The sequence below is a fragment of the Cylas formicarius genome, unplaced genomic scaffold, assembly GCF_029955315.1.
Source record: "Cylas formicarius isolate icCylForm1 unplaced genomic scaffold, icCylForm1.1 PGA_scaffold_3__17_contigs__length_32017465, whole genome shotgun sequence".
Lineage (NCBI taxonomy): Eukaryota > Metazoa > Arthropoda > Insecta > Coleoptera > Brentidae > Cylas > Cylas formicarius.
In genome coordinates, this window is record NW_026844326.1 from 2,867,133 (window position 1) to 2,887,002 (window position 19,870).

Here is a 19,870-nt window from a genome sequence, read left to right on the forward strand (position 1 = left end):
ATAATATATGAAGCAGGAGAAATACCAACCAAGTACTAAAAATATTCGTTCGAATAATACACCCTAGGAAGTATATATAAGTATATATAAGTATATTCCAAGTACATTACGTATGTAAAAGCGAAAGGGCCGTTTGAGGATCCGTAACTTTCTTAGAATCAGAGATGCTGAGACATACAAGTCCTAGTCTAGAGATAGATAGATAGATAGTCAATCATCCTGATCGAGATTCTACAGTAAACGGGAATTTCTTGCTTATAAACAGAAACCTTCAATAGAGTCAACGGCCAAGTATTAGGATGCAACCTATACTCTGAACACACTTTTAGAGAAGCACTTGGATGTGGTCGATGGTAGTATCAAAGTGAAAAAAGTGAATATTAATAACTTGATATACTATTAATTTTTCAAAGAAACTTAGACCGGATACTGTAACACCATTTATAAATATTCTTGATTCTTCCTGCGTCGGTTGTTTATAAATCAAACTTGCTGACGTTTCGCCAATCATCCTGTAGCCTTCTTCAGGGGGCGGAGCAAAAGGACGGTGCATGAACATTGTCTCGGATGACTGATTCCCATATGGGTGAACGGCATGTGGAGAGCGACTTAAACGAGTCGATAACATAACTTATCTTGGCTCTAATATTAATACGTAACAACTAGGATATTAGCAATGATCTTAAAATCCACATAGAAAAAGCTAAGGCGGGCTTCAACATGAAGCAAAATCTATGTAGACAGGAACATTCAATTAAAACTAAGTCTCACAAAATCCTATATGTTCTTGACATTGAAGTGCGGGGTGGAAAGCACTTACAGAGACGCTGCTTATGAAACTCCAAACTTTTGAGACGAGGGTATGTCGCAGATTGCTGCGCATAAGCCGAACTGACAGGGTCAGTAATGAGGTAGTTCTACGTCGCTTAAACCAACAACCCCTAATAATCAGAAACGTCCTACACTTTATGCAAAGAAAAATAGAGGGGAAAAGGCCTGGACGCAGATGAGTATCCTGGTGACGGAACTTACGAGAATGGTTTCAAAAATCAAGCGTAGCACTATTGCTGATAACAAAGTCATGCTAGCCTTGATAGTCATGGTTGAGAAGGTTCAATGAAAATATAGCACCAGAAAAAGAAGAAGAAGAAGGAGAATTGCTTACATGCAAGAATTTTAGTTTGATGCGTGTAGCTATTAGATAATATAGTAGCGCCTCAGACGCATGTCCCACATTTCATCCAATAACTTTGACCGAATGATAACGATATATTTAACTTCTTTTGCTTGAAGATTTAATGAGATCTGGATATATTTTGAGAAAATACTGCCGCATCCAAACTTATTCACAATTTGTCAGCGGCTATGTTGCTCATTGAATGCAGCACGATCATCAACGCATGTTGAATGGAGCTTCTCAAAATGTTCTTATAGTTGCTTCATAATTTCATGTATTATCAGCATTAGGCAGGACCTTTATATCTCTAGTAGCTATATTGTTAAGTTGAACAAGATTTGATGGACGGTTTCAAGATTATGTTCTACAACTGGTGATCTATTTGTCGTAATTTTATAGTTCATTTTTGTTGTTTTAGCCTAGATATGAAATGCTGTAAACTGCTGGTGTATCAAACCGAATTTTGTTTTTGATGGATCGAATGTGTTAATAGATTTATGGACACGTGGTTATAACATTATATTATGTAAAATAGAACCACAGTAACAGTGTGAGTTTGCTTTCGGATTCATTTTCTTTGGAAGGTTGTAGTAAACTGTATTTTGTAAGGGATTCAGGGTTCCATTACAAAATACAGGAAGTATCGTTGACTTTTTTTGTTATTCTATGTTACGCAGATCAAGTCGGTCAGCGTGGTTAATTCAGATTAATTCAGATCAGAAAGAACAAACAAATTTAGGTACAGGATATTATCCATGAAAGGATGTTTCATTTAAAACAAGAAAGTTGACAGCCACTTCCTAAGCATTTCCTGATTTGTAAGTACTAACACGAATTTTTTTAATCGATTTCAAAATATCGATACTGTAAAGTGTTACGCCACTGTTACAGTAGATTGACTAGGCACATACCCGAATCGTTACTGTTTTCATCCGGTTGATTCGTGCTGCAAAGTAGCTCCATGGGTTCCGACTTGACGTTGTTCTCGTTACTGTCATTGTTGCAACGCGTATGCTGTAGATTGGGGGACGGCGAACATGGCGAATTTTCCCGATCTGTGCTGCTTATGCCATTTCCTGAAAACACCCAATCATATCTTGTATACATAAAATTATAAATATCAAATCTGCCATTGGTACAGAAATTCTAAGAGTGGAAAAAAAATTTTTAGTTTTCTGTTCTCCGTTCTCCACTTTTCTGAATATTTCATATTAATTGGCTATAATGTTAACACTGGCCTCCATCTTTTTTGTTCGATTTTTGACTGTTTCTTTGACACTGCTATGAAACACGATAAGCGTCCGAAATTAGAATTAATAATTAATTAATTCATTATTAACAATTTTAATCATCGAAATGAAATTCAGCAAGCAAATATCTTTTTATCCCCTAACAAAATCTAGACGTCTATGTCTTCTTCGTTTCTTTTATATAATTACATATAGACAGCTAAAACTTTCGTATTTAAAGTTTTCACATATTTTACAAGGTGTTCGAGATATTTCGTGCTATAATATAAAATATCCTAAAATTAAAATGTCCTAAATATGCAGCCATCGACTGCAGATTTGGCGGGGATGTAGAAGTCACACATTTGTGTTTGGGCGCAATGAAAAGTCGCGAAGTATTTTTAAAAAATATGTTTCAGGTTATTTTTGCTTCTAGAAAAAAATATTTTTCTCTAAAACTGTTTAGCCGATAGGCAAAATTCTTATATTCGGGAGATCCGTGACTATAACTTTAAATTCAAGCGTTTTTTTCTGTTATATGCGGGGTTTTTCAATTATGAACAAAACCTTAAAAAACACTGAAAACTGTGGCTAATTGGATGTTATTGTGGACCGCATTAATAGCTACAATTTTTATATTTATGGCTTTCATCTGTCACATACGCTGTTGCAGATATTTGAAAAAATCCAAATGAAAATCACCATTTCTCGCACTCAATCTAGACTCCGTAACGTGATTTACTATTACGACGTACTATATGGTTTCGGAAAACAAGTATTTCTCGAAAACCTTCTACCGTATTGGAAAAATTCATATACCAAGAAAAGTGGCAGATCCAGGGTTGTAACCTCTATTTCGATCATTGTTTGAATTATATACATTGGCAAAAAAATCCATTTTTGTTTGTAAATTATTGGTGATAAATGAAAAGTCGTTAAATATAGGATAATTAGATTTGAAAAGTAGTACTTCGCTCACTATTAGGCTATTTTTACCAAATATACAATAGTTAACCAGGAAATTTATTTCATTATCCCATGTTGAATGGCTGAAAATGAAAGAAAAGGGCTTTGATCAGGTTCACCATAAGATTATTGCATTAAAACCAACTCAATTTTGCTTACATAGGGACTGGTGCTGTTTATTGCAGTCTTACTTGACAGTTATTTTTTGTTACACTTGAAGTTCCACAGACATCAACTATTATTTCGGTTATTCTTAAATGACCTAGAAGAAACCCTTAAGTATTCAAATATCTTTACGTAAAAATATACAGAAAAATAGAAAATGAGTGTAGGTTTCAGTATTAGAATTAGTATCTATTAGTATTTTACATTCGGCTAATCCTTACATTATATTGTATGAAATTTACTAGTACAGTAGTACAGTTGTGACTGATTATTCCAAATAAACTCTGACTGATCCACAAATTTTGTTTGTTGTGTCTAAATAAACCAATTGCTCATGACAATGTTTAAGAATGATGATGCAGAGTGAATTTGCAGGGAAGTGTATGGGATGTATGGGAGTAATCACATGGGATTTAAATTTAAAAATATTGACAAGCGTTATTAAAGACACCAAACGCTTTAAAGAAAGAATGATAAAATCCTTCGTCAAACTTCATTTTGAATGTACTTGCATCTACAGGAAAAAAGGTCATCATTTTAACACTCTGGCTTCCAACAAGGCAAGGCAGAAAAGTTTTTATGGAAATGAAGTCGTGGCTGTAACATCGAACTTCGAAAGCGTATTCTCAAGTGCTATATGTTCCCGGTGGTTTTAGATGGAATGGAAGCATGGACGCTAATAGAAACCTTAAAAAAGAATTACCGCCGTTGAGATCTGGGCATATCAGCGCATGCTATGAATACACAAACAGAACTTCTCCATCAAAAAGCGAAAATTTAAGAATTTCGAACATATCATGCGCCGAAACAAATACGGATTATTACAACTGATAATTCAAGGAAAGAATTTTAGAACCTGGCAATATCTGAACTCTTTCGAACAGCAGCTTCGAAAGTTAAAATTACCTCATTAATCGTCAACATTCATAAAGGAGACAGCAGATGAAGAAGAAAAAGGGGCGAAGAAAGGTGCCAAACGCTTTGCTACTTTCACAAAAAAAAAACATTAAGACTGCTCATCAGACTATCATCAGGACATGACAAGCCTACTTTTTGAAAATTTGTAAAAAATATACAAAAAACAAGTAATTGAAGTTTTGAGAACCAAATCGTATGACAAAACTTATTACGTTGTTAATATGCATTTATTATTTATATAAGCACAATTATATAGTAAGCAATACAAATGAATATATTCATATATATTCTGTATTCAATTTTAATTTCAAGAATAGAGATGAAAACATCAACAGTTCTACCCATTTTTCGAGTGTCGGACTATATATAGGGTTATTTCATATACAATTACTTAGCACTTGCAGTTTCCAAAGTTTTTATAAGAAATTAACGAAGAATGTTTGTAATTATTGAAAAACTAATATTTTTAACGTAAAGAAAATATTCAGAATGAACAAACCAGTGGCGGTAAGGTATAATAGCCAATTGCCATTTCTGACTGTTGACCGATATTTCCCCGAAATTCGCTTCTATGCGGCTCTTACCTTCGGCAATTTCCGTCTTCATGTTCAAATTGAGCGCGTTATTGTTTTTCATGGCGGTGGGCGAAAAATCGGCGGGCTGCGTCTGAGGTGGCTGCGCGTGTGGCGACAAGTGATTGAGTTCGTTATTGTTGTTGTTGCCGATTATGTGCTCAGCGGCTGCTGCCACCGCCGCCCGGGCCCTTTTATGTTCGCTTTCGGGGTCCAGCAAGATGTGGCGTCTTTCTCTTTTATACTGCATCGCAGCGCGTCGCAGCAACTGATTGACAGTGGCTCCGTGCGGCGGTGAAGACGGCGACGTAAACAGCGCTTCCTCTACCAGTTTCTCAGTGTAGGAGGTCTGATGGTGCGCGTGGTGGTTCGAGATCGGGGCGGAGGGCTGCTGCGTAGCCGCAGCCTGCTGCTGCGCCGCCTGCTGCTGAGATCGAATCAGACTTTGAACTTGAGCCAACTGAAATGGTGAACAGTTTCGTTAATAAGCAAAAATTTAACAGCCTCTCATTCGATATTAAGGAAATGAACAAATAAAGCGGGTAAAAAGTACATAGGGTCTGATTGGAGGGGTCGTCCTTTATACCACTCTTCTTACTGTTTTTAGATCTGATCTGGTCCACTACTTTAATAAATGTAACGCCTATGTGTGCCGATCACTTGCACATTTATTTCTAAACATCAACAACAATTTTAAATATATTTTTTACCAGCTATACTAACTCATATTGATGATATTCTTAATGCTGTTAGTACTTTTCATTTGCATTACGATTCACTATTAAAATTGAAATATATAAAAAAATAAATGTTCCTAAATTAACTTTAACGAGAAATGTTAATGACAATAACATAAAAACAAAATAATATACATGTTCAAGAAGATATCTAAATTAAAATTATAATCACCCCAGAAGTAAAAAAATGCTCTTATTAATGGTTTAAGAGATCGTGCCATAAAACTAACATGGGCAGATTATAGGGCAGAAGTTTCATCCGAAGTCAAACACATTTGAATTGAAAATCCTTTCCCTGGAAATAACATAAAAATTTTAAGCAGCAAACCTACATGTTTTATAAGTAAATAAAACATAAATAATAAAAAAATACAATTAAGCAGAGATATGTTGGAATACCATATATAAATAATTTCTCTGGAAAAACAAAAGATATTTTTAACAAATATACAGGGTGTTCATTTAGTGTGTCAAACTAATATGTCTAATATGGTTTATTAGTTGTTGCAACTTGTTGAAACTGCTGAAATTAAAAAAAAACAATTTGAGATATCACAGGGCGATTCATAAAAAGTGGGAAATCAAACTTATATTTTAAATGTTTGTTATGGCCTATACTGAATGTTTTCAGATTTATATATATATATATATATATATATATATATATATATATATATATATATATATATATATATATATATATATATATATATATATATATATATATATATATATATATATAGCTTCCAACATCTTAATTGCTCGACACGTGTCATAGATTGAAATGTTATGTTGTTGTTGTTGTTTAGTACCCTATATTTGTGACGCCGTTTCAGAGAGCTACAATTTTATTATGCCAACAATTCTATAAAGTGGTACAGTAATTTATGTTATCCTAAAATATTAATTTTCGTCAAAAAATCAAATGGACCACCTTGTATATTATAATTCCATGAATTACTCGTATTAATGCTGTTTCAATTTATACCCACTACTACTACAAACTCCAAGAAAAGTGCAAGATAAATGACTGTACTACTTTATAAAATTATTGGCATAATAAAATTATATAATAATTAAATAATATATAGGGCATCTTGTCGAAAAAATGGCCCTACATACGAAAACACGCGGTATAGACCATATTAACCCTACATTGGGCCATTGAGTATAAAAGTGATTATCTACTAATGCAGTAATATGCAGGATGTTCAATTTAAAATATATAAGTTTGTTTTCGCACATATTTATGAATCCCTCTGTATATTAGAAAATAATTTTAAATTGTTTTAGTCTTATCTATAGCTTTTGTATTTAACATTTTTTCAAAACCCAATAATCAATGAGGTATATTACTTGTACACTCTGTAGAATACAGAATGTTTGTATTCGATATCGAAGAATCATGTTATAGAAATTTGTGGGTTTAATAAATCGGGTGTCAATTGGGTAAAATCCTAAAATCGAAGGAATCTAGATACTGCACTGAGTAAATTTTTCAAAGAAGTGAGTTTTTAAAAATTTGTTCTTTATTTATCTCGGTCGTAATTTATAAATCTATAAAGTTTGAAATATACAAATATTTAAAGATCGTTTGAAAAAAATTATTTGATTTTATAAACCTTTTTTGTGCCTATGCATGTGATTCTGATTGTATTGTTTTTTAAGTTATGATGAGATTATATATATATATATATATATATATATATATATATATATATATATATATATATATATATATATATAATCTTTAATTTATTAACCGTTTTCTCTATTGCCTTTCTTCCTTTAATATGTACAATCCCTTTCGGCTGAAACGGGCAGAATTGGGGTTGACAATTTTTTTTATTTGCTCACCAGAAGCAATACGAGCTTTTAGAGGACACAACACCTTTTTGAACATAGAAAACTAGGAAACTTCAGAAGTATATCAGTGAATTATAAATATCATCTCGAAATTTTTGCTTTAACATTTTTGAATTCTACAAGTTCAAAAGCGACCATTATTAACTTTTATCATTCCAGCTTTGGCAGTTTTGGACATATTTAAGCTTTCCAATACCTTTTATTAAACCGGTATATAGAAGATCAAGATTGCATAACTCACGAGGGAGTCCCCAAAACATTCTAGATAGAAAATTTTTGTGAACCACTCCCAACCTCACTTTTCAAATTGTTCGAACCAAAGAGTTACAAAAACGATACCGTCTTTGACGGTCGTACGGGATGCGGGTTTGGCCCTCTAAAAGAGTCACTTTTTTGTGATGGAATATAATTCCGGGTTTAAGCACATTTTCTATAAAAGCTGGCTATTTAATATTTTTGCATTTTTTCTTAGATTGCTAAGGTTTCTAAACCCCTTTTAAATATCCGTTCCCTTAATAAGTGTATCGAACAAAAGGTCGTTACTAACTAATAACTTTCTTGAAAGGTAATTTGCCGGCTACCGGTATTCCTTACCTGTTCTCTGCCGTCGCCATGTTGCTGAGTGAGGCCGCTCACTCTCAGAACCTCCGCGGTTTTCAGAAACGAGGACAGCGACCTCTGGTGCACGTTTACTTCGCCGTGGTAAATGAACTCCACCAGGGCGTGCAAGTCGGTCCACGCAACGTCTTGCAGTACTATCACAGGGTGCTTACATGGAGTAGACTGCAACATAAATCGCAAGGTATTTATTGCTTGTAGTTTTAGCAGACTGAATAGTATGCCATACAATAGCTCGACGACGAGAATGCTCAAATGAGTTAGAAAAAAAAAACTGCTGCCAGCGTTATCGAAGTGTACACTAAAATAGACCGTCAAAATGTAGTAGTTAGTATAGACAGCAAAACCTAGTAATTTATGGAATATTGTACAGTGACGTTTTTGTTACGTTGTGGAGACCATAAGGTTATCCCTAATTTTTTTACAATATCCCATCATGCCAACACCTCATCTGCTTACAAAATTCTTCGTAAATATAGTTTTGCTTTACTTGGGAAAAGAATTCACCATACCCGCAAACAAATAGACCAATTTGTCTACATCTTGAAATTGATTCCATCTTGTCCCATTTGTGTTCGATACCCTCTCAAACAGACCTCATAACAAGGCTGAAAATCTTAGGTTATCTACTATTCAGCATCATATTCAAAAATTTGAAAAACTAAAGTCAAATACTGTGGTAATTGTATCGTCCCACCAACTTTCTGAGACAGAAAAAATCAGTTCTTGCAAAAGGTTCCAACTTGGTCCTTGCCCCACGTATTATCCCAAAAGAGGAAATCTTTTCAAGTGTCGATTCTATCGTAAACAAACTGCCATCTCAAACAGCTAATGAAATTGGATTTGAAACCTTAAAAAATCAAAACCTCCTAAGTCTAATATTCCAAAGCCTGAACGCATTGCTTTAAAATCTGTAAAATCTAATCCCAACATCGCAATTCTAAAAGCAGGTAAAGAAAACGGTGTTCATGAACACAAAATAATATCAACAACAATTCAGTATATTTTTATGAAAGCATCCTATCGCCAAATTTAAATCCTTCGTCATCTATGGAACGCAACCTTAGACCTGTTATTAAGGCTTCTACTCTACCACAATCCGTGAAAAAATATGTCACCCCCTCATAACTTTACGGACTCCCTAAGTTTCGCAGGACTTGTCAGCATCAACATATTCTCTTGCAAAATATTTAGCTTCTATACTAAAACATTTTACAGGGAAAACTAATAATATCGTACTTAATTCCTTTCGCTTCATTAGACAATTGAAAACCATTACATTAGATCCACAGGATATTATGTTTAGTTTCGACATAGAATCTCTTTACTAAAGTCCCTATTCCTGAAACTTTCATTATTTTTTCAGAGAAATGCTTGTCTGGAACATATTTTTCTTATAACGGTCAAATTTTTGAACACCAGTCATCGCGATTATATATATATGGAAGCCTTTGCGAAGAAAACGCTCGACATCTTTCATCTAAAACCAAAATTATGGAAATGCTACATTTTCTATTAAAAAAAAAGAAAAAATACATTATTTTTGAAAATATGAGAAAATTTTATTGTAATTAAGTTCTTCCTTTTCCAATACAAATGTGCTTAACTTCTTTTGATACATCCTAGTTTAAAAAAAAATGAAATTAAACTACTTCGTTTTTTTTTTTTTTAAATTGATCTTAAACACTTGATTTCAAATGAAATCTTCAGACAATATAGTCTAATTAACTTCATTAATCTTGTGTTTTTTAAGTCGTCTACGTCTTTGAATTGTAATTAAATTTTATTTGGTTTTAAAAACTTTAATCATATTAACCTTCCAACAATTTGGCCGATTTCTATTAAGATGAAGATTTTCTTTAAAATGGACTGTTTAAAATAAGTTCGGGTGTCCATACTTTCTGCCACCCAATAGAATTTAATAGGTAATTAGAGTGCGTTGAGTAACTAATGTCTAGTCCAGACCGTCCATTGAAAACAAAATTCGGATAATTCTCAAGGTCACAAGTTAAATCTATCAAACTGATAACATACTAGCATAAAATTTTAAAGTATACAATTCTATTTCCGATTGCGCCAGCAAATAACAATAACGAATGGTATTTTTTATTGCACTAAGATTAAAACAAAATTAAACAATATTTTTACGACTGACTACAGTTTAAACGTTTAGAATAAGTTAGATGATCTTGAGGTCAAAAATATTTTCCCAGAGTTATAGTTTTGGAAAAATAAAATGCGTCCGACAACCATGGAATACATACTGTATGATATATTACCATTAAAGCACACAGAAGCTATACGTTTATGCTAGGTTTTTTTTGCAATTTTCTTGAACTCGAACTGAATATTTAGAAAATGTTCTACAAAGCGTACGAATTATAATGATGAAACTTTAACAGCCCATTTGTCAGATAACAATTTCATGTAAACTTGCACAGGCTATTGGAATACAATTTACAAATGTTCTGGATTTCTTCTGCGTCGGTTGTTGATGATTCGAACTTGCTGACGTTTAGTCAATTATCCTGCTGACTTCTTCTGAACTCAACTGAAACTGGCTTGCATTCTACTCTTATACGCTGTTTATATACTGTTCGAAGGAGGAGGAGCTGAAGGAAAGACATGAACCTTGGTCTCATATCGGTAAAAGGACAAACCTGAGACGCTGTTAAGATTGTTTAGATATTTATATAAATTATCGGATTTTTTTTGGGTAAAAGAATTGGTAAATTATATTTTGCAATTGAACGGTTATATCTCTAATGTGGATAATATTTGAGAAAAGAGGAAATTCTGGATATTTTATTTTTGGGTCCACTGATTCAGGATGAGTTTTTTCTACTTCTCGGTAAACAAGAGAGTTGATAACCGATGACTTCTGACCGGTTGGTAATGCGACAATGCATTAAGTTGTCGGTCTGTCGGCGTAGGTAGGTATTCTGCAAACGGAATGATCCGTAAGTCTGATTTTCTATTAATAAGAATCAAATAGTAGTCAATATCGTTAAAGAAATCTCGACGGGATTCTTAAAGGCAAATAACAAAAGTACCATCAACATGGCCTCCCAATAGTTTTGGTTTTAGATGGAAACAGTCGTAGGCTTCATAAATATTATATTGCGATGAATGGTGATAATGATAAAATTTTACAGGTGGCATTTTCTGTGATAAATCATGTTTAGTACACGATTGCCGTTAAATATGTTTTAATGTTTGCGAAATAGTATTTTATAAGAAAACCTCATAAAACTGTTTTGAACTTTCTAAATAACACGAGCTGTGGGAACATTTAGTGAGCTCGAATAAACTACATCTAAGTAACCCAACAAAGACGAAAGAAGGCAATCCATCGCATGAATAATATTTAAATTTCGCAGGTAGAAATTGTTTCAAACTGTAAAATTATTTTGAACGCATATAAGCAATTTTCAGTCTATTGTTGAAATAGAATTTTAATAGGTATCCCAACGTCTTTAGCGAAGTACAACTAGTGTCAAACTTTCATATTACGGGAACTCACCTTAAGTAATTCTCTAAAGTAGGGGCTGCACGCAGACAACACAACTCTGTGTGCTTTGAGGCTTTTTCCATCGCACGCCAATGTCACATCCACGAAGTCTTCATCGTCGCGTAAATTCTCGAATGCGGACGTAATGCTGCTCTGGTAGTTATTCCAGCGGAGGCAAAAGTGCTGCGTGTCAACCATCGCTTTCTGTTGCTATCGTTTTTTCACCTGTAAGCGTTTGATAGGCTTTTAAAATATAATAAATTTCGATAGACGGGTTTACTAGAAACTTTTTTAGCCTCCTGCGATTTTTTTGGAAAACTTACAGTTTCCGAAAAAAAAGATTAGAAAATACCATTTAGTTGGGTGCTTGTCAAACCGTTGTATTGTGTGGTGCGGATATAAGTGTTGTTCTGTTAGTATCCTCCAAACAGTTGATTCATCATTATCTAATTCTGCTGCAATGGATCTGGTACTTGTCTCGGGTTCGTTCTCAAAAATATTTAGCACAGCAACTCCTAATTTGAGTGTTTGAACTGCGCGCTGTCGTCTGGTGTCAAAATGCATATTTTTCGAAACTTCCAGATTCATGTAGCCATTGTTGAAGCCTGGTAAACAAGCTATGATGAGGAAGTCTACTAGCAGAATATGCTTGGGTGTAAAGACGACAAGCTTTCAAGAATTTTCCATTTCCACACCCGGTATATTATTATTGAACAATTAAATGAACAGATAACAAGGTGATTTATTAAACTGGTATTTTTTATTCAAACTAATTAAGAAATATCAAATAAAGCAATAATAAGAAACACCTTCAGAAGTGGCAGCAGCCCACTAGATTTTGTTTAATCTAATAAATGCATACCTAATAAACGGTAAGCGTTCTGAAATTTGCAGGCAACAAAAGTATCTGCATAAGTGTTTACTTAATTTTAGTTAAGAAGATGGGGGTCGTGCAATTTAATGGCCTCGACTCATTTTAAAAAAATATAAAAATATACATAAAGTGTGTTTTTATAATAAGATAATCTAGCACACATCCAAACACAACTTAAGTTCAGTTAAAACCAAAGATTTCGATTTGTATTTATTACCGACTAAATTCAATCCCACATCTCCTCCTTTTCTTTCGATCCCACTAATTCTATCAATGCATTATTTCGCTTTGGTTAATTTTAGTAGTAGAAGTAACGGGTCATGAAAATACACTCGAATGCAAAATGTTACAAAAGTATGGGGCATCCACCATTTTGTAGCGAATTATCCGGGGAAAATCTAATTCTGGACATTTAATGACGTATCGCGCATGACCCGGCTACATGAAAAAATAAGAATTTTTTTTTCATATAAACATGGGGGCGAAAATGTTTTCAGGATAAATGGTGTCAAACTTTTAAAAAAGGGTTTTTAATAAATATCTTAAATATCCCTCGACCGATTTTGTCGAAATTCAGTAGTTTTGGTTGTTGGGACAATAGACTCACTTAGGATTAATTAAAGTAAAATTATGAAGAGCAGGGGCGTTCCGGGAGGCACATTATCAAATATTTTTGACACAGAAAGGTTCGCCCCTGATTTTAATCTTTGTCCCAATTAAACAACTAAAAATGTAACTTTTGTCTATGGAATTTTTTTCATTTTCGAGAAAAAAAAAAAGATTTATTGCTTGTCCCAATTTATGGCAACATATTCTAATCCGTTTTTTACTAATATCTTTAATAACGGTTTTCCAAATTCCTTGGAATGTGGCAGCTTTGATTAGTTTGTAATATTTTTAACTTATCTCCAACTAGATTAAAATTTTTAAGTCCCGTGGTGTTCCGGGGTAAAATTTTCCGAATTTTTTGAACAACACATGTGCGCAAATGACTATTATATCCTTTTTTCAATCAGGAAGTAAAAATACCGTTTGACCCCAAGCTTTTCGTACCTGGTATTAAAAAAAAATAATCATCAAAGTGTTTTCAATTCATCTCAATACAGTTCTCCAAACGACATATCATTGACTTTCTCACTCGATCTTCTTCTTCTCGTGCCGTTATCGATCCCTTATACTTCTGCATCATCTGTATCAAATGTAGGGTGCCGTTCTCAACTTGCCGAAAGATTATAGCGGCTAAAAATGTACCAAAGATAAAATATCTTCTTCATCGTTAGTTGTATGTGCGGTCCACGGAATACGCAGGAGCCTATGCTGTTCAGTGTCCGTATTTTTAGTGAACATGTCTCTGCTTCATGTAGCAATATAGTAACACTTTATTACTCGAAGACGCAGTTCCATTTGTGATTGAGGCTGGCACTGGTCCAGATCTTGATCGATCAATCCTGATAGAAATGTCAATCTGTTCGCAGGTTATTGCCATGACTTTTGTTTTGGAGGCGAAACTCTGCCTACTTGATTAATTTTGTACAGTGTTGGAGCTCCTCAGGAGAATTTGCCAATACAGCTGTAACGTCCGCATACAGAATATTGTCAATTGGAGTTCCATTGATTTTGATTAATCTATTATTTCTTTCCAGAGCCAATTGAAAAAAAAAATCAATGCAGATATTGAATAATTTGGATTTGGATATATAAAAAGTCTCTGTAATTAGTTAGTCGTTTATTTTCACCTCAGCAATTTATTTCCAGAACAGTTTTTCAATTATTCTGATATCCTTCGAATCTAAGTCAATTTCATATAACGTTTCCAAAAGAAAATCGTGCTTAATATTATCAAAAGCATTCTGATAATCAATAAAACAAATAAACACGTCCCGCTGTTGGTCGTAGTGTGTCTGTATAAGGAGTTTCATTGAAAAGAGAACTTCTCTTGTAACCACCCCGTTGATAAAACTAAGCTCATTGCTTCACATTTGGCATATATTCGGCTGTGAATAACTCGGAGAAAAATCTTCAGAGCAAGTCATAGTCTCCACAGTTTCTAGAGGTACTTTTTTTAGGGCGAGGTATAAAGGTATTCTCAGGACCTCAGCATATATATTGTCATGTTCTGGGCTTTTTCGGATTTTCATGTTCTTAATGACTTGTTGTATTTCACCTTCTCCACTTAGCTCTTGCGATACGATTAGGGAACTTAAATTTCGTTGCTCTTCAAGGAGTGCTTGTGTATACTGTTTCCACTCATTACGGAGATCTGCTGGTTCCAAGATGATCTCTCCATTCTCCTTTCAAGGAGATGAAATCAAAGCTCTTCTGAGTGAGCGAGTACCCTGTTTTAACTTTATATGGAAATTTTATGGAAAAAGTCTCTCAGCTTCCTCACATTCTTCACCCACTGTTCTCGAGCTTCGTTACATTTTTGTTTTACTTTCCAATTTAGGTCAGTGTATCTTTCAGTTCGTTGTTTAATTTTATTATGTTTTCTTTCTTCCATTATATCTAAGATATCATCCGTTATCCAGGGCCTAACCCTAATTCGCTATTGCTGGCCAAGAATTTGCTGGACAAGCCTTTTGGACGTTTTTCTTGATATCCATTCATATGTCTTCTGGTTCGTCTTTGTTCCTAGGATTATTTTCATTCCATAGTCTATCTAGTTCTGCTTTCATATTTTCTATGTTATTTGACTGGTTTAGTTTCTGGATATCGTATTTTCTTTGAGCCGTCCTTGTTGCAATACGTTTGGGATTAAGTTTAAAGTTGGGCAATTATGGGCTTATGGTCGGAATCCTGGATAGGCAGCCATTCGTGTTACGCAGTTTTGATCTGATTTCTCACTATACGGTTCGGGTTGTCCTGCGGGGATCGCCATGTATATAGTAGCCTAGGAGGCAGGTTATGGTATGTGTTCTTAATCACTAGTCCTCGCGGTATTTTTTTTTCACCCATTCCGAAGGCACCTACGCATATAACACCCATAACGATGGTAATCCTTTTCGGTCTCTGCCTCAGATTTGCCTTCTGTGGACGCGTACACTTGAATAAGGTTAAGGTTGATTGGTTTAGCATGAGAATAATTCCTTCTAAACAGGCAGCAACATTGAGTACAGACTTTTTATATTTATTTATTTATGGCAGAACACCATTACAATGTTGTTGGGTCATCTGCTTTCGCTTAACGTTTGTTCACTTTCATCATATCAAGCCGCAGGATTCTTAAGCACCCTCTGATGATCTAACATCTGCCCGCGACTGAGATCCACACTGCTTCTGTTTCCTGACATGATAAAAGAGTTCGGCGGTAGTTTCTGCCTACTTTCCGCATTGCAGTACCATAGCCCTCCAACTGCTTTAGTTTCGCCTATGGAATCCCAGTTCTCGAACTAATTCAGGGATCATTATCCCGATCGTAGTTTTAAAAATACTAATTAAACTATTAAAAACATTCTCATTTTTTCATGTAGAATTGCTCATAAATTCTTCGAACGTTATTTCCAGACACCCTGAATATTAGCACGATACGCAAATGATTTGCTATGAGTAGAATGTTTTCATTGACTTAACTAGGTAAAAAAAAATTAACCTTGTTGCGAGATCCTTTTTTTTATATACGTGGCTGATGTATGTCCACCAAAACTTAACCTAACTTTAATTTGAAACCTATAAAATAAAAAATTCAAATAGTGTTCTTTTTCAACGTGTAAAAAGGTTATACAAAATAGGGCCCTTGCCCAATATTTAATGAATTAAAAAGTTAATTAATGAAGGTTATGAAGTACCAAAATATAACCAGTTCCCTTCAAATTTTCATAGAAGGTCTGTCAACAGGTCTGAAGGTATCCATATTGGAAGCGAAGAGTGATTTTGATAAGGGCTGCTTAAATAAACAGAAGCAGTACCCAATTACAAAGAGACAACAAAGAATACTAGTGAGAACTGGCAAAGAGAAATATATGTATATGTATATGTATATATATATATATATATATATATATATATATATATATATATATATATATATATATATATATATATATATATATATATATATATATATATATATATATATATATATATATATATATATATATATATATATATATATATATATATATATATATATATATATATATATATATATATATATATATATATATATATATATATATATATATATATATATATGATGACACTTTATTCCGGGATATCATCCGTTCGCTTGTTGAACTCCGACTGGAATCCTGCAGACGTTTCCCAAAATCTCACTTGGCATCTTCAATGCTCGCGCTCCGAAAACACAGTGTTCGAAGTGTTTTCGGAGCGCGAGCACTTTTTTCCATCCGTGAATCAATACGTGAAAAGAAAAAAAAAAAATATATATATATATATATATATATATATATATATATATATATATATATATATATATATATATATATATATATATATATATATATATATATAAGAAGCGAAGGACAGTAACTGGTAACACACAAACGAACTGTTAATTCTTGGGATCACCCCAACTTGGATCGCCGTAAATTCCACAGAAACACTTCGCAAATAGAATTTTTAATTCAAAAGGTAACACATAAACAACATAACATTTCAATCTATGACACGTGTCGAGCAATTAAGATGTTGGAAGCTATACTTAGTTGGGCTGTTGATTTCTTAACATGTAATATTCCATTTAGTGTCCTTGACCAATTTTTATATACACAAAACATAAAATACAACACACAATTCAACAAAATAAAAAAGTCTAACCTTAGAAAGTTAAAATCAAGAAAAACCAATATCAATGATTTATATATCACTGACAATTCTAATTAGTTTAAGAATGTGTCAAATATTGAAATTCCTGATGCTATTAAGGGTTTTCTTTCGCTTGGTCCGAAATTTAGCCTCCCAGTGTCACCTCAACATATAGACATTTTTAAACTACTCTCTGAGGTAGAAATCATTATCCAGAACTCAGATGAACCAAAACGAGACCTTCTGCGAGCGAAGGCCACTAATCTCATTACTAATTACACTAATTCTAGTGCTGGTGCTAGTGTCGCCCCACCTGCATATGATATAGAGCGTCGTACGAAACAATTTTTAAAAGCTAATCCTAACTTGGTTATCAACAAATCTGATAAGGGTAATGTCACGGTGGCCATGACTAAAGAAGATTACATAGAAAAATCTCTCATATTATTAAATGATGCTAACACTTACCTACCTGTAATAAGGGACCCTACACATTCAATAGAAACAAAATGCAACAATATTATCAAAAAAATTAACAACCTTGGCTATATTGAGGATACCACGGCTCGTAACCTCAAAACCTACAACGGTGTCTGTCCCAAATATTACGGGTTACCGAAGGTGCATAAAGACGGTTGCCCTTTACGCCCTATTGTTTCGTGTGTTGGTGCGTCGGCGCAGGCCTTAGCTAAATTTATCAGTTACATTCTTTATAAGTCTTTTGGCAGCTTTAATAAGTTTAGGGTTAAATACAGCTTCGAGTTTGCGGAACGTATTAATGAGTCTATTTTACCACTTGACTTTGGACTTGCCTCGTTCGGTGTAGTGTCCTTATTTACTCATATTCCACTAAAGTTAGTCGTTCACATTACGGATGAGCATTTTGACCTGGTTGAGCCCAACTGTACATTACCTAAGAAAGAAGTTTTGAATATGGTAACTTTTCTATATAATAAGACTTATTTCTCATTTGATGGAAAATTCTATCAACAAGTAAAGGGCCTTCCTATGGGGGGTGCGGCCTCCGCTGTGATTGCTGAGATTGTTATGAACAAATTACTTTATTATGTGATAGACAAAGTTAGTTTTGAATTCCCTTTTATATATCAATATGTTGATGATTTATTAACAGCAGTTCCGCTTAACCTCATCGAATCTAAACTTGACATTTTCAATTCCTTTCACCCCGATCTCACTTTCACGGTGGACACCCTTTCCTTGACATTCGCACTAAAGAAAATTTAGTTATTCTTGATTGGCATAGAAAAGTTACTAGTTCTGCTAGATACATTCCCTTCACATCGTACCACCCTAAAAAACAAAAGATCAATATGATTGTAGCATTAACTAATCGCATTAGAAAAATTTGTCACAATAGTCTGTTAAATAAGAACTTAATGTTATTAAGGAACCTACTAATTAATAATAAATAACCACCATCGTTAATAAATAAAATTCTCTCCTGTAATAGTGCCACTACAGACCAGTCTGATGTTCCACAACCACAGCTTAATGTTAATAATGAGTTGCCTAGTTTTGGCAAACTACAGTATATAGATAGATTGTCTCCGGCTCTGATTAAGATCTTTAAGGATACTAATATAAAAATTGCCAATTACAACTTAAGACCCCTCAAATCTCTCTATTCCAATCTTAAAGATACTACCCTATCGGTACAAAAATCAGAAGATTTTACATCGGTCACACTTCACAGAAGTTAAAAAAACGGTTAACACTTCATAAAAGCGATTGTAAGTTAAAACCAAATATTACTAGTTTAAGTGCTCATGTCAATGATACTGGACATCGGGTCATGTACGATTTAGCGGTGGTATTAAAGAGTGAAAAGAACCTCTTCAAACGTAAGTTTTTAGAGATGTGTTATATTAACTGTTGTAGCAATAACCTCAACAGAAAGAAGGATATTGAGGGCCTTAGTAGCATCTACACCTATCTTCTTCTTAATCAGAACCGTACTGCGAGACATGGGCTACCAGAGTTTTTTGATACATTTAGGTTGTAGTGGGTGCTAAATTATTATTATTATTGTTTGTAACAGTTTCCTTTCTTTGTTCTTTCTCTCCGACCTATATGATTCTTTCTAATTCCCATTAAATTGTTTGTATTTTATCTTTAAATATTTTATTAATTCGGATATTTTATCGACTTTAATATATATATATATATATATATATATATATATATATATATATATATATATATATATATATATATATATATATATATATATATATATATATATATATATATATATATATATATATATATATATATATATATATATATATATATATATATATATATATATATATATATATATTCTCACGTATTGATTCACGGATGGAAAAATGTGATGACACTATATTCCGGGATATCATCCGTTCGCTCGTTGAACTCCGACTGGAATCCTGCTTCCGACTGGAATCCTGCAGACGTTTCGCCAAAATCTCAC

At 33.6% G+C, this 19,870-nt stretch overlaps 1 protein-coding gene across 2 annotated transcripts in view; it reads right to left on the bottom strand.

Annotated features, from left to right (window-relative positions):
• LOC132699055 (broad-complex core protein isoforms 1/2/3/4/5-like) overlaps positions 1 to 19,870 on the bottom strand; it is a 72,972-nt gene that overhangs the window by 43,194 nt on the left and 9,908 nt on the right. For both annotated transcript variants that reach the window (XM_060665515.1, XM_060665516.1), the window contains exons 2-5: positions 11,772 to 11,984; positions 8,225 to 8,413; positions 5,040 to 5,487; positions 2,089 to 2,253 (exon numbers count right to left, since the gene is read on the bottom strand). In XM_060665515.1, coding sequence (XP_060521498.1) covers positions 2,089 to 2,253; positions 5,040 to 5,487; positions 8,225 to 8,413; positions 11,772 to 11,957 — 988 coding nt within the window. In that variant the 5' untranslated portion in view covers positions 11,958 to 11,984. The remainder of the gene's footprint in view (positions 1 to 2,088; positions 2,254 to 5,039; positions 5,488 to 8,224; positions 8,414 to 11,771; positions 11,985 to 19,870) is intronic.